Source organism: Heloderma suspectum, chromosome 5 (assembly GCF_057233095.1).
Source record: "Heloderma suspectum isolate Gila_16-S chromosome 5, 16-S_ref, whole genome shotgun sequence".
In the NCBI taxonomy this organism is placed as follows: domain Eukaryota; kingdom Metazoa; phylum Chordata; class Lepidosauria; order Squamata; family Helodermatidae; genus Heloderma; species Heloderma suspectum.
In genome coordinates, this window is record NC_139462.1 from 93,760,266 (window position 1) to 93,774,040 (window position 13,775).

At 45.2% G+C, this 13,775-nt stretch overlaps 1 protein-coding gene across 1 annotated transcript in view; it reads left to right on the forward strand.

Annotated features, from left to right (window-relative positions):
• The window catches only part of SGCZ (sarcoglycan zeta), a 541,716-nt gene that overhangs the window by 497,453 nt on the left and 30,488 nt on the right, over nt 1–13,775 (forward strand). Inside the window, exon 7 of the mRNA XM_084856694.1 lies at nt 4,935–5,007. Coding sequence (XP_084712820.1) covers nt 4,935–5,007 — 73 coding nt within the window. The remainder of the gene's footprint in view (nt 1–4,934; nt 5,008–13,775) is intronic.

A 13,775-nucleotide genomic window follows, 5' to 3' on the forward strand; every position in this document is an offset into this window, starting at 1 on the left:
ATCATTATTATCAATTCACTGTGATAAAGAACTCTTAATAAGTATAATTATCCTTTTCAGAAATGTTTTTCTTCTTCCTGACAATTGGAAAGATCAGCAGTCTTGGTCAATTGGCCTAGCTCAACATGTCCTTATCTTCCCCTGGTGTGATTCACATATTTCTTACTGCAATTACTGAAATGTATAGCAACTGTGGATAATAGAATTTTAAAAAATCATGCTCATGGACAATGTTCATATCAGGTTTTGTATTCAAATGGGTATTGCTGAGAAAAGAGAAACAGAACTGCATGTGTTCTGCTATTTATATGCACTTCACTGTCTTTATGTTAAGCAAAAATTGGTCAGCATTGTGGCATTATTGTTAATGCTGCACTCTAGCCTTCTCCAAAATGAACCCTCCAGATGTTTTGGACTTCAACTCCCATGAGCCCAAGTAATCATGGCCAATGGTCAGGAATTCTGGGATTTGGAGTCCAAAACGTCCGGAGAGCACCAGGTTAGTTCAGGCTGCTGTAGTCAATTGGATATGGCCCTAAATGGCATTATGATATACAATATCTCCATTGTAATGCAATAAGGCTTTTTTGTGGCAGCTGTATATTTAACCCAAGTTGTAATGTCCACTTAGCTTGCATGGCTTTCAAAGATTAGGCACATCCATGGATGATAAGACTGCAAACAATTACTATTACTAGGCAAGTAATAATGCTACTACTAGGCAGTATGCTCCAAATACAGTTGCTGGGGAACAACAGCAGGAACAGTTATTGCTCTCATGTCCTGCTTGTGATCTTCGCATGGTAGGTTATCTGCTTGGCCACTGTAGGAAACAGGATGCTGGACTAGATGGGCCTTTGGTCTTTTCCAGCAGGACACTTTTACATTCCTATGGCCTGGGAAAGAGGAGTAGAGGAAGAAGTAACCAAGGGGATTACAACTAGGTGGCACACCCATCACCACTACCATCTGTAGCCATAAATGGGCTCTAGCAGTGGCAGGTTTCTAGTTTTGCTATAGTATTAATCAAAACTCTTTACAGGTATGAGCACCAATGTGGGTTGGGGATGTGTTACCAAGTAACACTTCAAGACTGAAGACAAGTGCCATTGAGTTCACAGATTTCATGTTAAGATAGTTATTCAGTGTAGTATGTTGTCTTTCATACTGATGCAGTAGCCTGCAAATGTGTGACCCACCAAAACTATTTGGTAGATATTTTGGATCCTGCATTGCCACAATAATGCTTGACTGGCAAATGGTTGTCGAAGATGTACAAAGCTAGGATTCCTGCAAGCCCTCATTTGGGGTGACATGATCCAAGCATACCCAGGAATAAAATCCCTGTCATTGGCTATTCAGCTGAGTCCAAGTCAAGCACCTAACTATAGCAAAAATGCCATTTTTTTCAGCCATTGCAACTTCTGTCAGCAAAACCAGCCATGTATCAAAACCACCCTATGCTGTTTGGTCCCTTCATTGAAATGAACAGTGCACGCAACATTGAGCTTAGTTTCATTTTCTATGACCTGAAGTTAAAATTGAATTATAGCTGAATTTTTGTGCCTACAGACTTCTCCCAATACAAGACCGTAATTGCATAATTTAGCCGTTGTTTGTTACTGTGCTGAGTGTGCTGCCATTTTTCTTTTGAAAGCAAAATGATGCAGGGAGAAATCCCCTATTTTGCTGTTTACAGAACAAGCACCCACTCATTATATTCATTCTCTAGATGCATAGCTAACATCATCTATCACCAAGCTTTCAGCTTTATAATTTGTAATATATGCTTCCAGTGATATTAATGAAACCGTATTCATTGTCATTTTCCAAAGGCTGGATCTCACTAACTGGTAAATTGAGCAGAAATAAGTAATTTACACTGGTCAGTCACTAAGAGTACTGCATTTCCAGTTTCCATAGTTTCAGGGGAGTGCAATTTGAGAAGGCATGACTAGCTGTGGCTTGTACTGAATTAGGATGGATATGATGTATCCTGAGCTCTGTGTCAGGGAAATATCTTTTAAGCCCTTGCCATTTATAACAGTTCCATGTGTCCTGGGGTTTTCTTGCCTTATTTAAATGATACATCTTGGGAAATTCTGTGCACACTGTCAGCTTTAATCTCTAATTTCTTTATGGATGATCCCTCCATCTGCAGGACCAGGCTGCTTAAGTGCATCACGTACCCTCTAGTTAACATATCATTGCTCAGTTTCGAAAGCTGAAAGCATGAGTATAACGCACTTCCATGATCGTTAGTTATAGTTCTGTGTTTGGTATATCTCATTCTGTCACAAAAGAGGTTAAGGGTGCAATCCTGTTCAGATAGGCAGCTGCCTCCGAACTCTGAGGTGACCGCCTATCCCATGCAGGGCAGGAGAAGTATGGAGGGGATCATTCCCTCTGCGCTTCTCCTGCCCTGCATTTTCAGCTAGACAGCTGATTGTGGCTGTCTAGCCACAGGAGGGCGGAGTGGGGGAGGAGGCTGCTGTATGACACATTGGATGTGTCGTACAGGCATTTCCACCCTCCTTGCGCCGGAATGCCCCCAGACACACCCCTTTTTGGCCACTCCGCACTCCTCTTGTGAGCACAGAGCATGGGGCTGTTCTGCACTGCCTCCGAGGCAGCGTGGAAGTGGGGGGAGGTCAGTTCTCCAGGAACCGACCTCAGAGCACGGGCTCTGAGGTTGGTTCCCGGAAAACCAGATATCCTATGGCCATCTAGCTGCTGTCTAGCAGCCATAGGATTGCTTCCTAAGTTTTTGTTGCTATACATTCTTTGATGTATCCAGTTTCTTTGAATCCTGGACTACTGAGGGTGCCTTCAGATGTTACACATTAGCAGGCCAGGCAGAGGAAACATGAGTTCAAAAGGAGAACATGAGAGATGGGTGAGCTGCTCCTACTTCTAGAGCCACTAAAACACACTGCAGAGGAGATGTGTGTGCCATGCTTGAAAGGCTACAAGAACTGGATTTCCAGTGGCTTCCAGTTAGGCATACACAGGATTGCAGACAAAGTAATATTCATTAACAGGGGACTTGAGATTAGTTTACTTCATCTCCTCTGTATTTGCATCCAATGGCCCCAAGCCAACTAAAATCAGTTGTGAATAAGCCAAAGACACAACAGTGTCTTTGGATTTACTCAATTGTTATCTGAGCTGCCTCCCCACAAAATCAGAACATTCAGATACTTCTTTTCAAGCCAATTTAAGAGCTTGGAAAAAATGGTCCTGCTATCTCCCAAAATTCTCCATAGCAGCCCACTACCTTTAGAACTCACTTGCCTCGTCACTTCACTTGCATTGCAAGAATTAAGTACAGGTGCAAAAGTAAATATAAGTACATGCATTGATTCTGGTTGTACTGTTATATTGTGGTTTTAAGCTTGCATATTTTTTATTGTTTTATGCTGCACCTTGTGGTTTTAATTTCTGTGAACCACCCAGAGAGCTTCAGCTACTGGGTGATATAGAAATGAAATAAATAAATAAAATAAAGAAATAAAAGTAGTTCTACCCCGTGCTTGGTTCCTAGCAATGTTGTACTCACATCTTCAGGGTGACAGAAAAGGAGGGAGGCAAAGAAGAAGCTGACCTGTATACCCACCACTTGTAAGCAAAGTGAAGACGAAATAAATTTAGTGGGCTGGGGAACTAGCTTATAAGGTTTTGACAATGGTAAGGGCTGGTGGAAGAAGTGGTGAGAAGCTGGGAATTCTTGTCCAGTTTGGATTTGGATCCATGCTAGAAAAATTGGGGTCTTTCAATGTCACCTTTCATTTGAGGTGGGCCTTGTCTCAAAGAGGACTTCATACCATGTCTAGTAATGACTTAACTGTTTCATTAGTTTCACTGGGACATAGTCATTCTTAACTAACAGAATCAGGGTGCTTGTTGCATTCAGACAATTCCTGGTTTTTAAGGATCAGGAATAAGCAGCACTAAGCCTCATGCTCACACACATTCTCTCCTCTACTTTCCCCCCATATACATGAGGGAGGGAGTTCAGGTTTTCTTCTTCACCAGTTTGATCTTGGTTTGGGAGCTGGGTTTGAGGGCAAATGATGGTTTGTGAAAAGCATAGTTTGCTGTATTTGGACAAAAAACAAACTATGGCTTGCCACAAATCTTGAAGTGGAAGCTTCAAATCTCCTCCCCTCCTGCATGGGAAGAGGAGGAGGGAGTGTGTGACTCCAAGGCTTGTCTCCACTCCTCAGACCTTGGGTGGAGGATTATCTGAATTGAGTGGTTGTGTTGTGTTTCAACTATGTTCTAGAGCTCTTTAAATTATTATTGCTAAAAAGGAGTGTTGGAATCTTAAAAGAGGTAAGTTTTCACAGCCATCACATTAATGTAATATTTCTTTTATCAGAAGTATCTGGCAGTTTTTATTTATTTCAGAATAAGAAGACAATTAGAGATGCCAACTCACATCTGGAATATTAATGAACAAATCAGATATTATATTCATATTCATTGAGGAAAAAACCATAACTTGCAATTATTGGAAATTTGATCATTATGTATCCTATGGGTACATGATTTCTGATGGGCAAAAGCCGAAAGGAACTGTCCTATTCACTTCAATTGAGAAAGCAAATACATGAGCACATTATTTTTGGCATGGATGTTCTCCCTCTGTTAAAATAAATGGGGAAGTGGCACGTGGCCATTATGTCTGTGCGAACACAGGCACAAATAAGTTTATTTCTAGTGCAGCCAGTCAATGTTCCCATGCATCTCATTTTTGTTAAAACGTGAAATACTTTTAAACCAAGTTTAATTTGAAGAAAACCCATCAATATTAACTTGCTGAAGCATTAAGCAAATTAATTTCAGTGGAATACTAGGAGTGTAATACACTTGAAATCTGATCTTGGCATCAAATATAACTGTCTGGTATCTTATTTATGTATTTATTTTAGGCACAGAAGGGGCTGTATTTGAACACTCTGTGGAGACACCCCATATCAGAGCAGAACCTTCCCAAGACCTCAAGTAGGTGTCTTAAGAGCTGTTTTCAGTATTATTTTGCAATATTTTTGAACAGACAAGCTAATGCTTTAATTGATAAAATAAGTTATATTGCTCATTAATACAGTTGAATCATATCTGAACTCCTCACACAAACACAAAATTCAAGTACTTATCCTACAAATAAAAAATAAAATAACCAATGACAGAAATGTAGACTTTCTTATAAAAGCATTTCCCTGTTATGTATTTTTCAAAGTAAACAAAAGCTGTAAAGGCCAAGGACTGATATATTGCCATCTTGGTTTGGAAGTAGATTCAAAGTTGGGTTTATAGAGCACTTGCTATCCCTGACTGAGGTATTGTTCTTATTATGAGCTATTTTTGGATGCACAAGCTAAAAATGTCAGCAGAAGGTTAGACATGCTGAGGTTTGTCCTTGAAAACTGAACTTGCCTTTCCCTTTTCATCGTGAACCATATTCATTGTTCATTTTCTTGTGAATCTGCATTTCCAAAGTGATTCAAAAGCCAAAAACTGAAAACTATTCACTCCTGATGTCAGTGGAATGATACTGCAGTGTAACTGGCTTCAGAAATACTGTTGAGTCATTTTTGTGGCTTTGACATGCTCTCCCAAATATCTAGGAATAAAAGCTGAAAGATATCCAAAAATTTGCAGTGAGCCTCTATGTCCAACTGAGAATTTAGAAAAATTAAAACTTCCTCCAAATGAAGCATTTCATATAGATCTAACTGCACCGCTGAGTATATTATACACACACACATACACCAAAGAGATTAAATGTAAGCCTAAAAAATAGTTGCATTTCAGTCTAAGGTTCTGGTTTTTTTTATCTATTCCATCTCTGCACATGTCAGAGAGGTGGTAAGATTGCTTTCAGATATCACATTTCCTATTCTTTTTTTGTAAAGCAACTTTTGATGGTCCATGAACATCAGACTCAAGAGCTTCAACGAGGGAATCTAATTAATGTTGAATCATTGTAAAATGAGCAAATTGGATTGTTTAAAAATAAAATGCTCTTCATGTGTGTAGAACAGGGATAAGGAGCCTCCCCCCCCCATTAAGTTCCCCATCCAGCCCATGAAGGAACCTCCACAGGCCCCACCCCTCTCCCAGGCCAGGGGTTCCTTCACAAGCTGCATGCCATCCCCATTGGAACAATAAGCAGTGTGTGGAGAAGGGATTCCATGAGCAGTTTAAGGAGCCATTCCTCCCACACCACTCAAGTTCCTTTGCACACTGTGCTCTCTCCCCATTGGGACAAGAAGGGACTTGGCCAGCATGTGGAGGACTTATTTGGGGGAGCAACATGACTTTCTCTTCACAGAGAAGGGCAAAATAGGTGGGGCCTCTCAGCAGATAGGTCTGAGAAGGCAATTCGGCCCCTGACCAAAAGGACTTCTCCACCCTTGGTGTAGAATAACAGCATTGACAGAGAAAACAGGAATCCATTAGCAGAACACACTACCCTAAAGCAGAATAACTATAGCTGTGATGGGCCAACATTTCCTGTCTTTGATAGGGCACCAATTCCTGTTTCTTACCCAGAACTCAAAAGGGACCAGGGAAGACAGCCTAGAAAGGAAGCAACAGGAGAGAACCCGAAAACAACCAGACTCCAGTTTTTGAAGGGAAGACAAGTTGTTGGGAAGACAAGTCGCTATAATTACTAAGCAGTGCACTGAGATGAGTGACCACAAACAAATGTTTGGGTGTAGATTCGTTCAGACAATGTTTCCAGACAAACTCAGCTGGGATAAGCAGGTCTTCTTGGGGCTGGCCTTGGCATGTACCAGAGTAAAACAACCCTCTCTAGATGGCAGGATAAAAGGTGGATAGATGAAGTCAGGAGCTGGTATCTGAAAGGTATAGGAAGACTTCTTAAAATGTTGGCTCCAGCAGGGAGCAGGCTTCAGTGGAGGCTGGTGGCTCTGATATCGGTGGAACAGTGAATCCAGTCTGAGTTTCACTCAGAACCAATCAGAACTCTAAAGGAGCTATCCAAGCTGCTGCAGTGTCAGCCACCACTGGTGGGCACCATTCAGGGTGTGTTTCCAGCAGCAAAATATCTTGGACCAGTGCTGATCCTTTCCCTTCCTAGTTTGCCAGGTGACAGTGGCGACCTACACTTCACTGCACTCTCTCCCACAGTCTATGATGGTGTGGAGTGCAGTTACACACAGGAGAACTATAAACAACCCTCTTACATCTATATTGTACAAATGCTTTTACAGTCTTGTACCTTTTTTCCAGGTAATCTTTAAAAAAATCATTTGGCAATTTTTTTTATCACTATATTTCCTGAGTTAGGGAGGCTTAGAATCATAGAATAGCAGGGTTGGAAGGGGCCTACAAGACCACTGAGTCCAACCCCCTGCTCAATGCAGGAATCCAAGTCAGACCATCCCTGACAGGTGGCTGTCCAGCCTCATCTTGAATGCCTCCAGTGAGGGAGAGTCCACCACCTCCCTAGGGAATTGGTTCCATTGTCATATTGCTCTAACAGTCAGGAAGTTTTTCCTGATGTTCAGCCAGAATCTGGCGTTCTGTAACTTGAGCCCATTATTCCATGTCCTGCATTCTGGGATGATTAGGGGTGGACGAAAGTCACTTACCTGTCCTCGAAGCTTGTTCGCAGTGGGGGGGAGGTGGTTCGCTGCTCCCCCCGTGAAGTTCAGGCCGGGGGGGGAGGCTTCCCTCCTTGCCCCGGCCGAAATTCAGGCCGGGGAGGAGGCTTCCCGCCTCGCCCGGCCACGAACTCGAAACTTTAAAAAAAAAAAAAAACGCCCCCGTGATAGGCTACGTGATGATTAACGTAGCCTATCACGGCTAGATCTGCAAAGTCAGCCGTGATAGGCTACGTTAATCATCATGTAGGCTATCACGGGTGACTTTAAAAAAAAAAGCGCGTATGCTAATGGCGGCGCCCATAGGGAGCTGCCATTCGCGTTCCTTATTTGGTCGCTGTAGTCTACGTAAATCTTTACGTAGACTACAGCGACCAAATAAGGAACGGGAATGGCGGCTCCCTATGGGGGCCACCATTATACGTACGCGCTTTTTTTTTTTTTTTTAAGTCACCCGTGATAGGCTACGTGACGATTTACGTAGCCTATCACTGCTGACTTTGCAAATCTAGCCGTGATAGGCTACGTTAATCGTCACGTAGCCTATCACGGGGGCATTTTTTTTCTTTTCTTTTCTTGGAATGGCGGAGGCGGCAGCTGGTCAAAAGACTGGCTGCCGCTCCCGCCCCGCACGAACACCCGCCGAACTGCTGGCCGGACCCGCCGCCGGGAGGGACATTCGGCGAAGGTAAGTCCCATCCCGGGGGGGGGTGCAGGGGGCGGGGGGATGCGGAGGATTTCTCCCCGAAACTTGTTCGGGGGGCCGAACATGTTGGCGCTCGGCCCCCCAAAGTTTCGGGGAGAAATTCTCCGCCATCCCTAGGGATGATCGAGAAGACATGCTGGCCTTCCTCTCTGTGACAACCTTTCAAGTACTTGAAGAGAGCTACCATATCTCCCCTCAGTTTTCTCAAGGCTAAACATGCCCAGTTCTTTCAGTCTCTCTTCATAGGGCTTTGTTTCCAGTCCTCTGATCATCTTTGTTGCCCTCCTCTGAACCCACTACAGCTTGTCTGCATCCTTCTTAAAGTGTGGTGCCCAGAACTGGACACAGTACTCCAGATGAGGCCTAACCAGTGCTGAGTAGAGGGGAACTGGTGCTTCCCGGAATTTGGAAGCTATGCTTTTATTAATGCAGTCCAAAAGAGCATTTGCCTTTTTTGCAGCCACATCACATGGTTGGCTCATATTCAGCATGTGATCAACAACAATTCCAAGATACTTCTCATTTGTAGTGTTGTTGAGCCACGTATCCCCCATCTTGTAACTGTGCATTTGGTTTCTTTTTCCTAAGTGCAGAACGTGGCATTTATCCCTATTAAATACCATTCTGTTGTTTTCTGCCCAGCACTACAGACTGTCAAGATCACTTTGAATTTTGTTTCTGTCTTCCAAAGTATTAGCTATCCCACCCAATTTTGTGTCATCTGCAAATTTGATCAGCATTCCCTGCACCTCCTCCTCCAAGTCATTAATACAAATGTTGAAGAGCACTGGGCCCAGGACTGAGCCCTGCAGTACCCCGCTCCTTATCTCTCCCCCATTTGAGAAGAACCCATTGATAAGCACTCTTTAAGTCCAATTCTGTAGCCAACTGTGGATCCACCTGATAAGTGTTTCATCTTGCCCACTTGGAGCTCGTTTGCTCATCAGGATATCATGGGGCACTTTGTCAAAAGCTTTGCTGAAGTTGAGGTATATTATGTCCACAGCATTCCCACAGTCCACAAGGGAGGTTGTGTTGTTCCGTAATTAAGTCATGTCCGACTCTTCGTGACCCCATGGACCATAGCACACCAGGCCTTCTTGTCCTCTGCTCTCTCCCAGAGTGTGCTCAAGTTCATATTAATTGCATCGGTGATGCTATCTAGCCATCTCATCCTCTGCTGTCCCCTTCTCCTTTTGCCTTCAATCGTTCCCAGCACCAGAGTCTTTTCCAGGGAGTTTTCTCTTTGCATTCAGGGGCCAAAATATTTGAGCTTCAGCTTCAGTATCTGTCCTTCCAATGAGCACTCAGGGTTGATTACCTTTAGAATTGACTAATTTGACCTCCTTGCAGTCCTGGGGACTCGTAAGAGTCTTCTCCAGCACCACACTTCAAAAGCATCAATTCTTCAGCACTCAGCCTTCCTTATAGTCCAGCTCTCACAGCCATACGTTGCTACTGGGAAAACCATAGCTTTGATTATACGAACCTTTGCTGGCAAGGTGATGTCTCTGCTTCTTACTATGCTGTCTAAGTGTGCCAAAGCTTTCCTCCCAAGGAGCAAACATCTTTTAATTTCATGGCCACAGTCACCGTCTGTGGTGATCTTGGAGCCCAAGAAAGTAAAATCTGTCACTGCTTCCATTTCTTCCCCTTCTATATGCCAGGAAGTGATGGGGCCAGATGCCATGATCTTAGTTTTTTTAATGTTGAGTTTCAAACCAGCTTTTGCACTCTCCTCTTTCACCCTCAACAAGAGGCTCTTTAGATCCTCTTCGCTATCTGCCATTAGGTGGTATCATCTGCATATCTGAGGTTGTTGATAATTCTCTCCTGCTAGTCAACCATTCAGGTCTTATGTGATAAAATCCACCCAGGTAAAAGCTTTACTGGTAAGATCTTTCTTTCTGCCATCCTTTTTTGAATGCTGATAAACCACATCATACCTTGCTCAAGAAAACTGCAGTTTGCCCATTACCACCAGACCTTGGGGCAGAGGTTTGGGGCCTCATGGCCAGCTGGATTTTGCCAGAGAGGTGGCAGGATTCCAGCAGCAGAATGGAGCATGAAAAAGACTTTGTTGGCTGACTTGAGGTTGCAGCTGCCTGCCACTTTAATTTTAAGTATTTCTTTCAGTGTGGGAAAACAGCAAGAAGCTAAGCCAACCAGACACCACCTTTTGGGTTTCACAACCAATGAAGACACTGGAGGGAATTGAAGGGGAGGGTCGAACCCCCTTGGTTTTTCCCCTTGCTGTTTCAGTACCCTCACTGGCCATGACCACCAGATAGTGTCTGATTGGCTTAGCACACCACCACTCCCCCAGAGAAATTAAATTAAATTATTTGAGAAATGCTTCAAATTAAAGTAGCTGAAGTCTCAAGTCAGCTAGTGTGGCACTTTGCTTTGCCAACCAACCAGCCTTGGGAAAATGGTAGGGATGGCGGAGAATTTCTCCCCGAAACTTCGGGGGGGCGAGCGCCAATGTGTTCGGCCCCCCCGAACAAGTTTTGGGGAGAAATTCTCCGCACCCCCCCCGCACCCCCCCCCGGGACAGGACTTACCTTTCCCGAATGTCCCTCCTGGCGGTGGGTCTGGCCGGCGGTTCGGCGGGTGTTCGTCTGGGGCGGGAGCGGCAGCCGGTCTTTCGACTGGCTGCCGCCCCTGCCATTCCATTAAAAGAAAAAAACACGCCCCCTTGATAGGCTACGTGATTATTAACGTAGCCTATCACGGCTAGATCTGCAAAGTCAGCCGTGATAGGCTACGTTAATCGTCACGTAGCCTATCACGGGTGACTTAAAAAAAAAAAGCACATACGGATAATGGCGGCCCCCATAGGGAGCCGCCATTCCCATTCCTTATTTGGTCGCTGTAGTCTACGTAAATCTTTACGTAGACTACAGCGACCAAATAAGGAACGTGAATGGCAGCTCCCTATGGGGGCCGCCATTTGCATACGCGCTTTTTTTTTTTTTAAAGTCACCCGTGATAGGCTACGTGACGATTAACGTAGCCTATCACGGCTGACTTTGCAGATCTAGCCATGATAGGCTACGTTAATCATCACGTAGCCTATCACGGGGGCGTGTTTTTTTTAAAAAAAAAAACTTTGGAGTTCGCGGCCGGGCGAGGCGAGGCGCCTCCTCCCCAGCCTGAATTTCGGCCAGGCGAGGCGGGAAGCCTCCCCCCCTGGCCTGAACTTTGCAGGGGGAGCAGCGAAGCACCTCCCCCCCACCGCGAACAAGCTTCGAGGACAGGTAAGTCACTTTTGTCCACCCCTAGAAAATGGACAGGAGAAGGAGAAGAGTGCTACTGCCACCCAGGGGTTTAAAAAAAACAAACAAGCAAGGCAGCAGCAGGGCAGGCAGGGAGTGAGCAAAGCAGCCTGTCTCCCCCCAAAACAGTTTAAAATGGGAGGAGTGATAGGGGCAGCCAGAGAAGCAGCCCACCCCCTAAGAAGGCACCTTGCCTGAGTCCCCCTCAAACTTGACAGGGTCTCTGCCTAACTAAGCCCAACTTTCAGAAGCAGAAACAAGCAGAATAAAAGAATCATATCTTAGAATCAGTGAAATGAATTACATCTTAATAATTCAGTCGACAGATTCCCATTGCCACCTTTTGTCTCAAACAGCACCGTGAAGCTGAGCATAAACCCCAAAATATAGGTGGTATTGATAGCGATGCAGTATAACTGGGTTCCCATTAAGAGGTAATATCTTGTATGCACAATAAAGGCCATTGTGGTTATATGTGGAAATCTATGCCCTCAATCACCTTCTTGATAAGGGGGGCAAATTGCTTTGTTGTTCTTCTGTACCTCTGGGGAGAACTTGAAGATCAAATTTAATAGCTTTCTTCCCCCTTCATTGTCAAGGCTACTGTACCATTGACTATAAACTAATCCAGAAAGCCAACACTGGGCATAATGAGATGAAAAACTGATCAAGCAGCAAGGAGCCACCAAAGATAGTAGGATCCCCTTTTTACTCCAATCTGTATCGAAGATAGGGATGTATGAAAGTCACTTACCTTTTCGCGGATTCTGTTCATGGGGGGGGAGGCAATCCGGTCCTCCCCCCCGCAATCCTTGATGGACGGCTGTGCTCTGCGGTGGCTCCGCGGAACAGCCGGCCAGGCCCATGTAGGGATGGGCGAAAGTCCCTTACCTTTTCGCAGGGGTGATTCGCGGTGGGGGGAGGCGCTTCGCTTCTCCCCCCGAAGTTCAGGCGAGGGGGGGGAGGCATCCCACCTCGCCTGGCCGAAATTCAGGCCGGGGGGGAGGCGCCCCGCCTCGCCAGGCCGAAATTCAGGCCGGGGAGAAGCACCCCGTCTCCCCAGCCGCAAAAGAAAAAGTAAAAAAAAAAAAAAAAAAAAAACGTGATAGGCTACGTAACAATTAACGTAGCCTATCACGGCTAGATTTCCAAAGTCAGCCGTGATAGGCTACGTTAATCGTCACGTAGCCTACCACGGGTGACTTTGGAAAAAAAAATGCGTACGCAAATGGCAGCGGCCCATGGGCGCCACCATTTGCGTTCCTTATTTTGGCACGTCTAGTCTACGTAAAGATTTACGTAGACTACGGCGAAAATAAGGGCAACGCAAATAGCGTTCCCTTATTTTCGCCGTAGTCTACGTAAATCTTTACGTAGACTAGACGTGCCAAAATAAGGAATGCAAACGGCGGCGCCCATGGGCCGCCACCATTTGCGTACGTGCTTTTTTTTTTCCAAAGTCACCCGTGATAGGCTACGTGACGATTAACGTAGCCTATCACGGCTGACTTTGGAAATCTAGCCGTGATAGGCTACGTAAATCGTCATGTAGCCTATCACGGGTGTGTTGTTGTTTTTTTTACTTACTTTTTTATTTTGTAATGGCGGTGGCGGCAGCCGGTCGGGAGACCGGCCGCCGCCCCTGCCCCCCATGAAATGTCGCCGAACTGCCGCTGGGACCCGCCGCCAAGAGGGACATTCGCTGAAGGTAAGTCCCATCCTGGGGGGGGCGGGGGGCCATCGGAGAATTTCCCCAACACTTTCGGGGGGCCGAATGCCTCGGCGCTCGGCCTCCCGAAGATTCGGGGAGAAATTCTCTGCCATCCCTAGGCCCAGGCCAGGGCTGTCCGCAGCCGGATTTCTGGCCGCGGAGGGCTCTGGGTAAAAAAACAACAACCGCTTATGCAAATGGCGGCTACAGCCGCCGCCATTTGCGTTCCTTATTTTTCTCCGTCTTAGTCTACGTAAATATTTACATAGATTAAGAGAAAGAAAAGAAAGGGGAATGCAAATAGTGTACTGGGCGCTATTTGCGTTCCCCTTTCTTGTCTTCATCTTAGTCTACATAAATATTTATGTAGACTAAGACGGCGAAAAATAAGGAACACAAATGGCAGCGGCTGTAGACACCGCCATTTGTGTATGCGTTTTTGC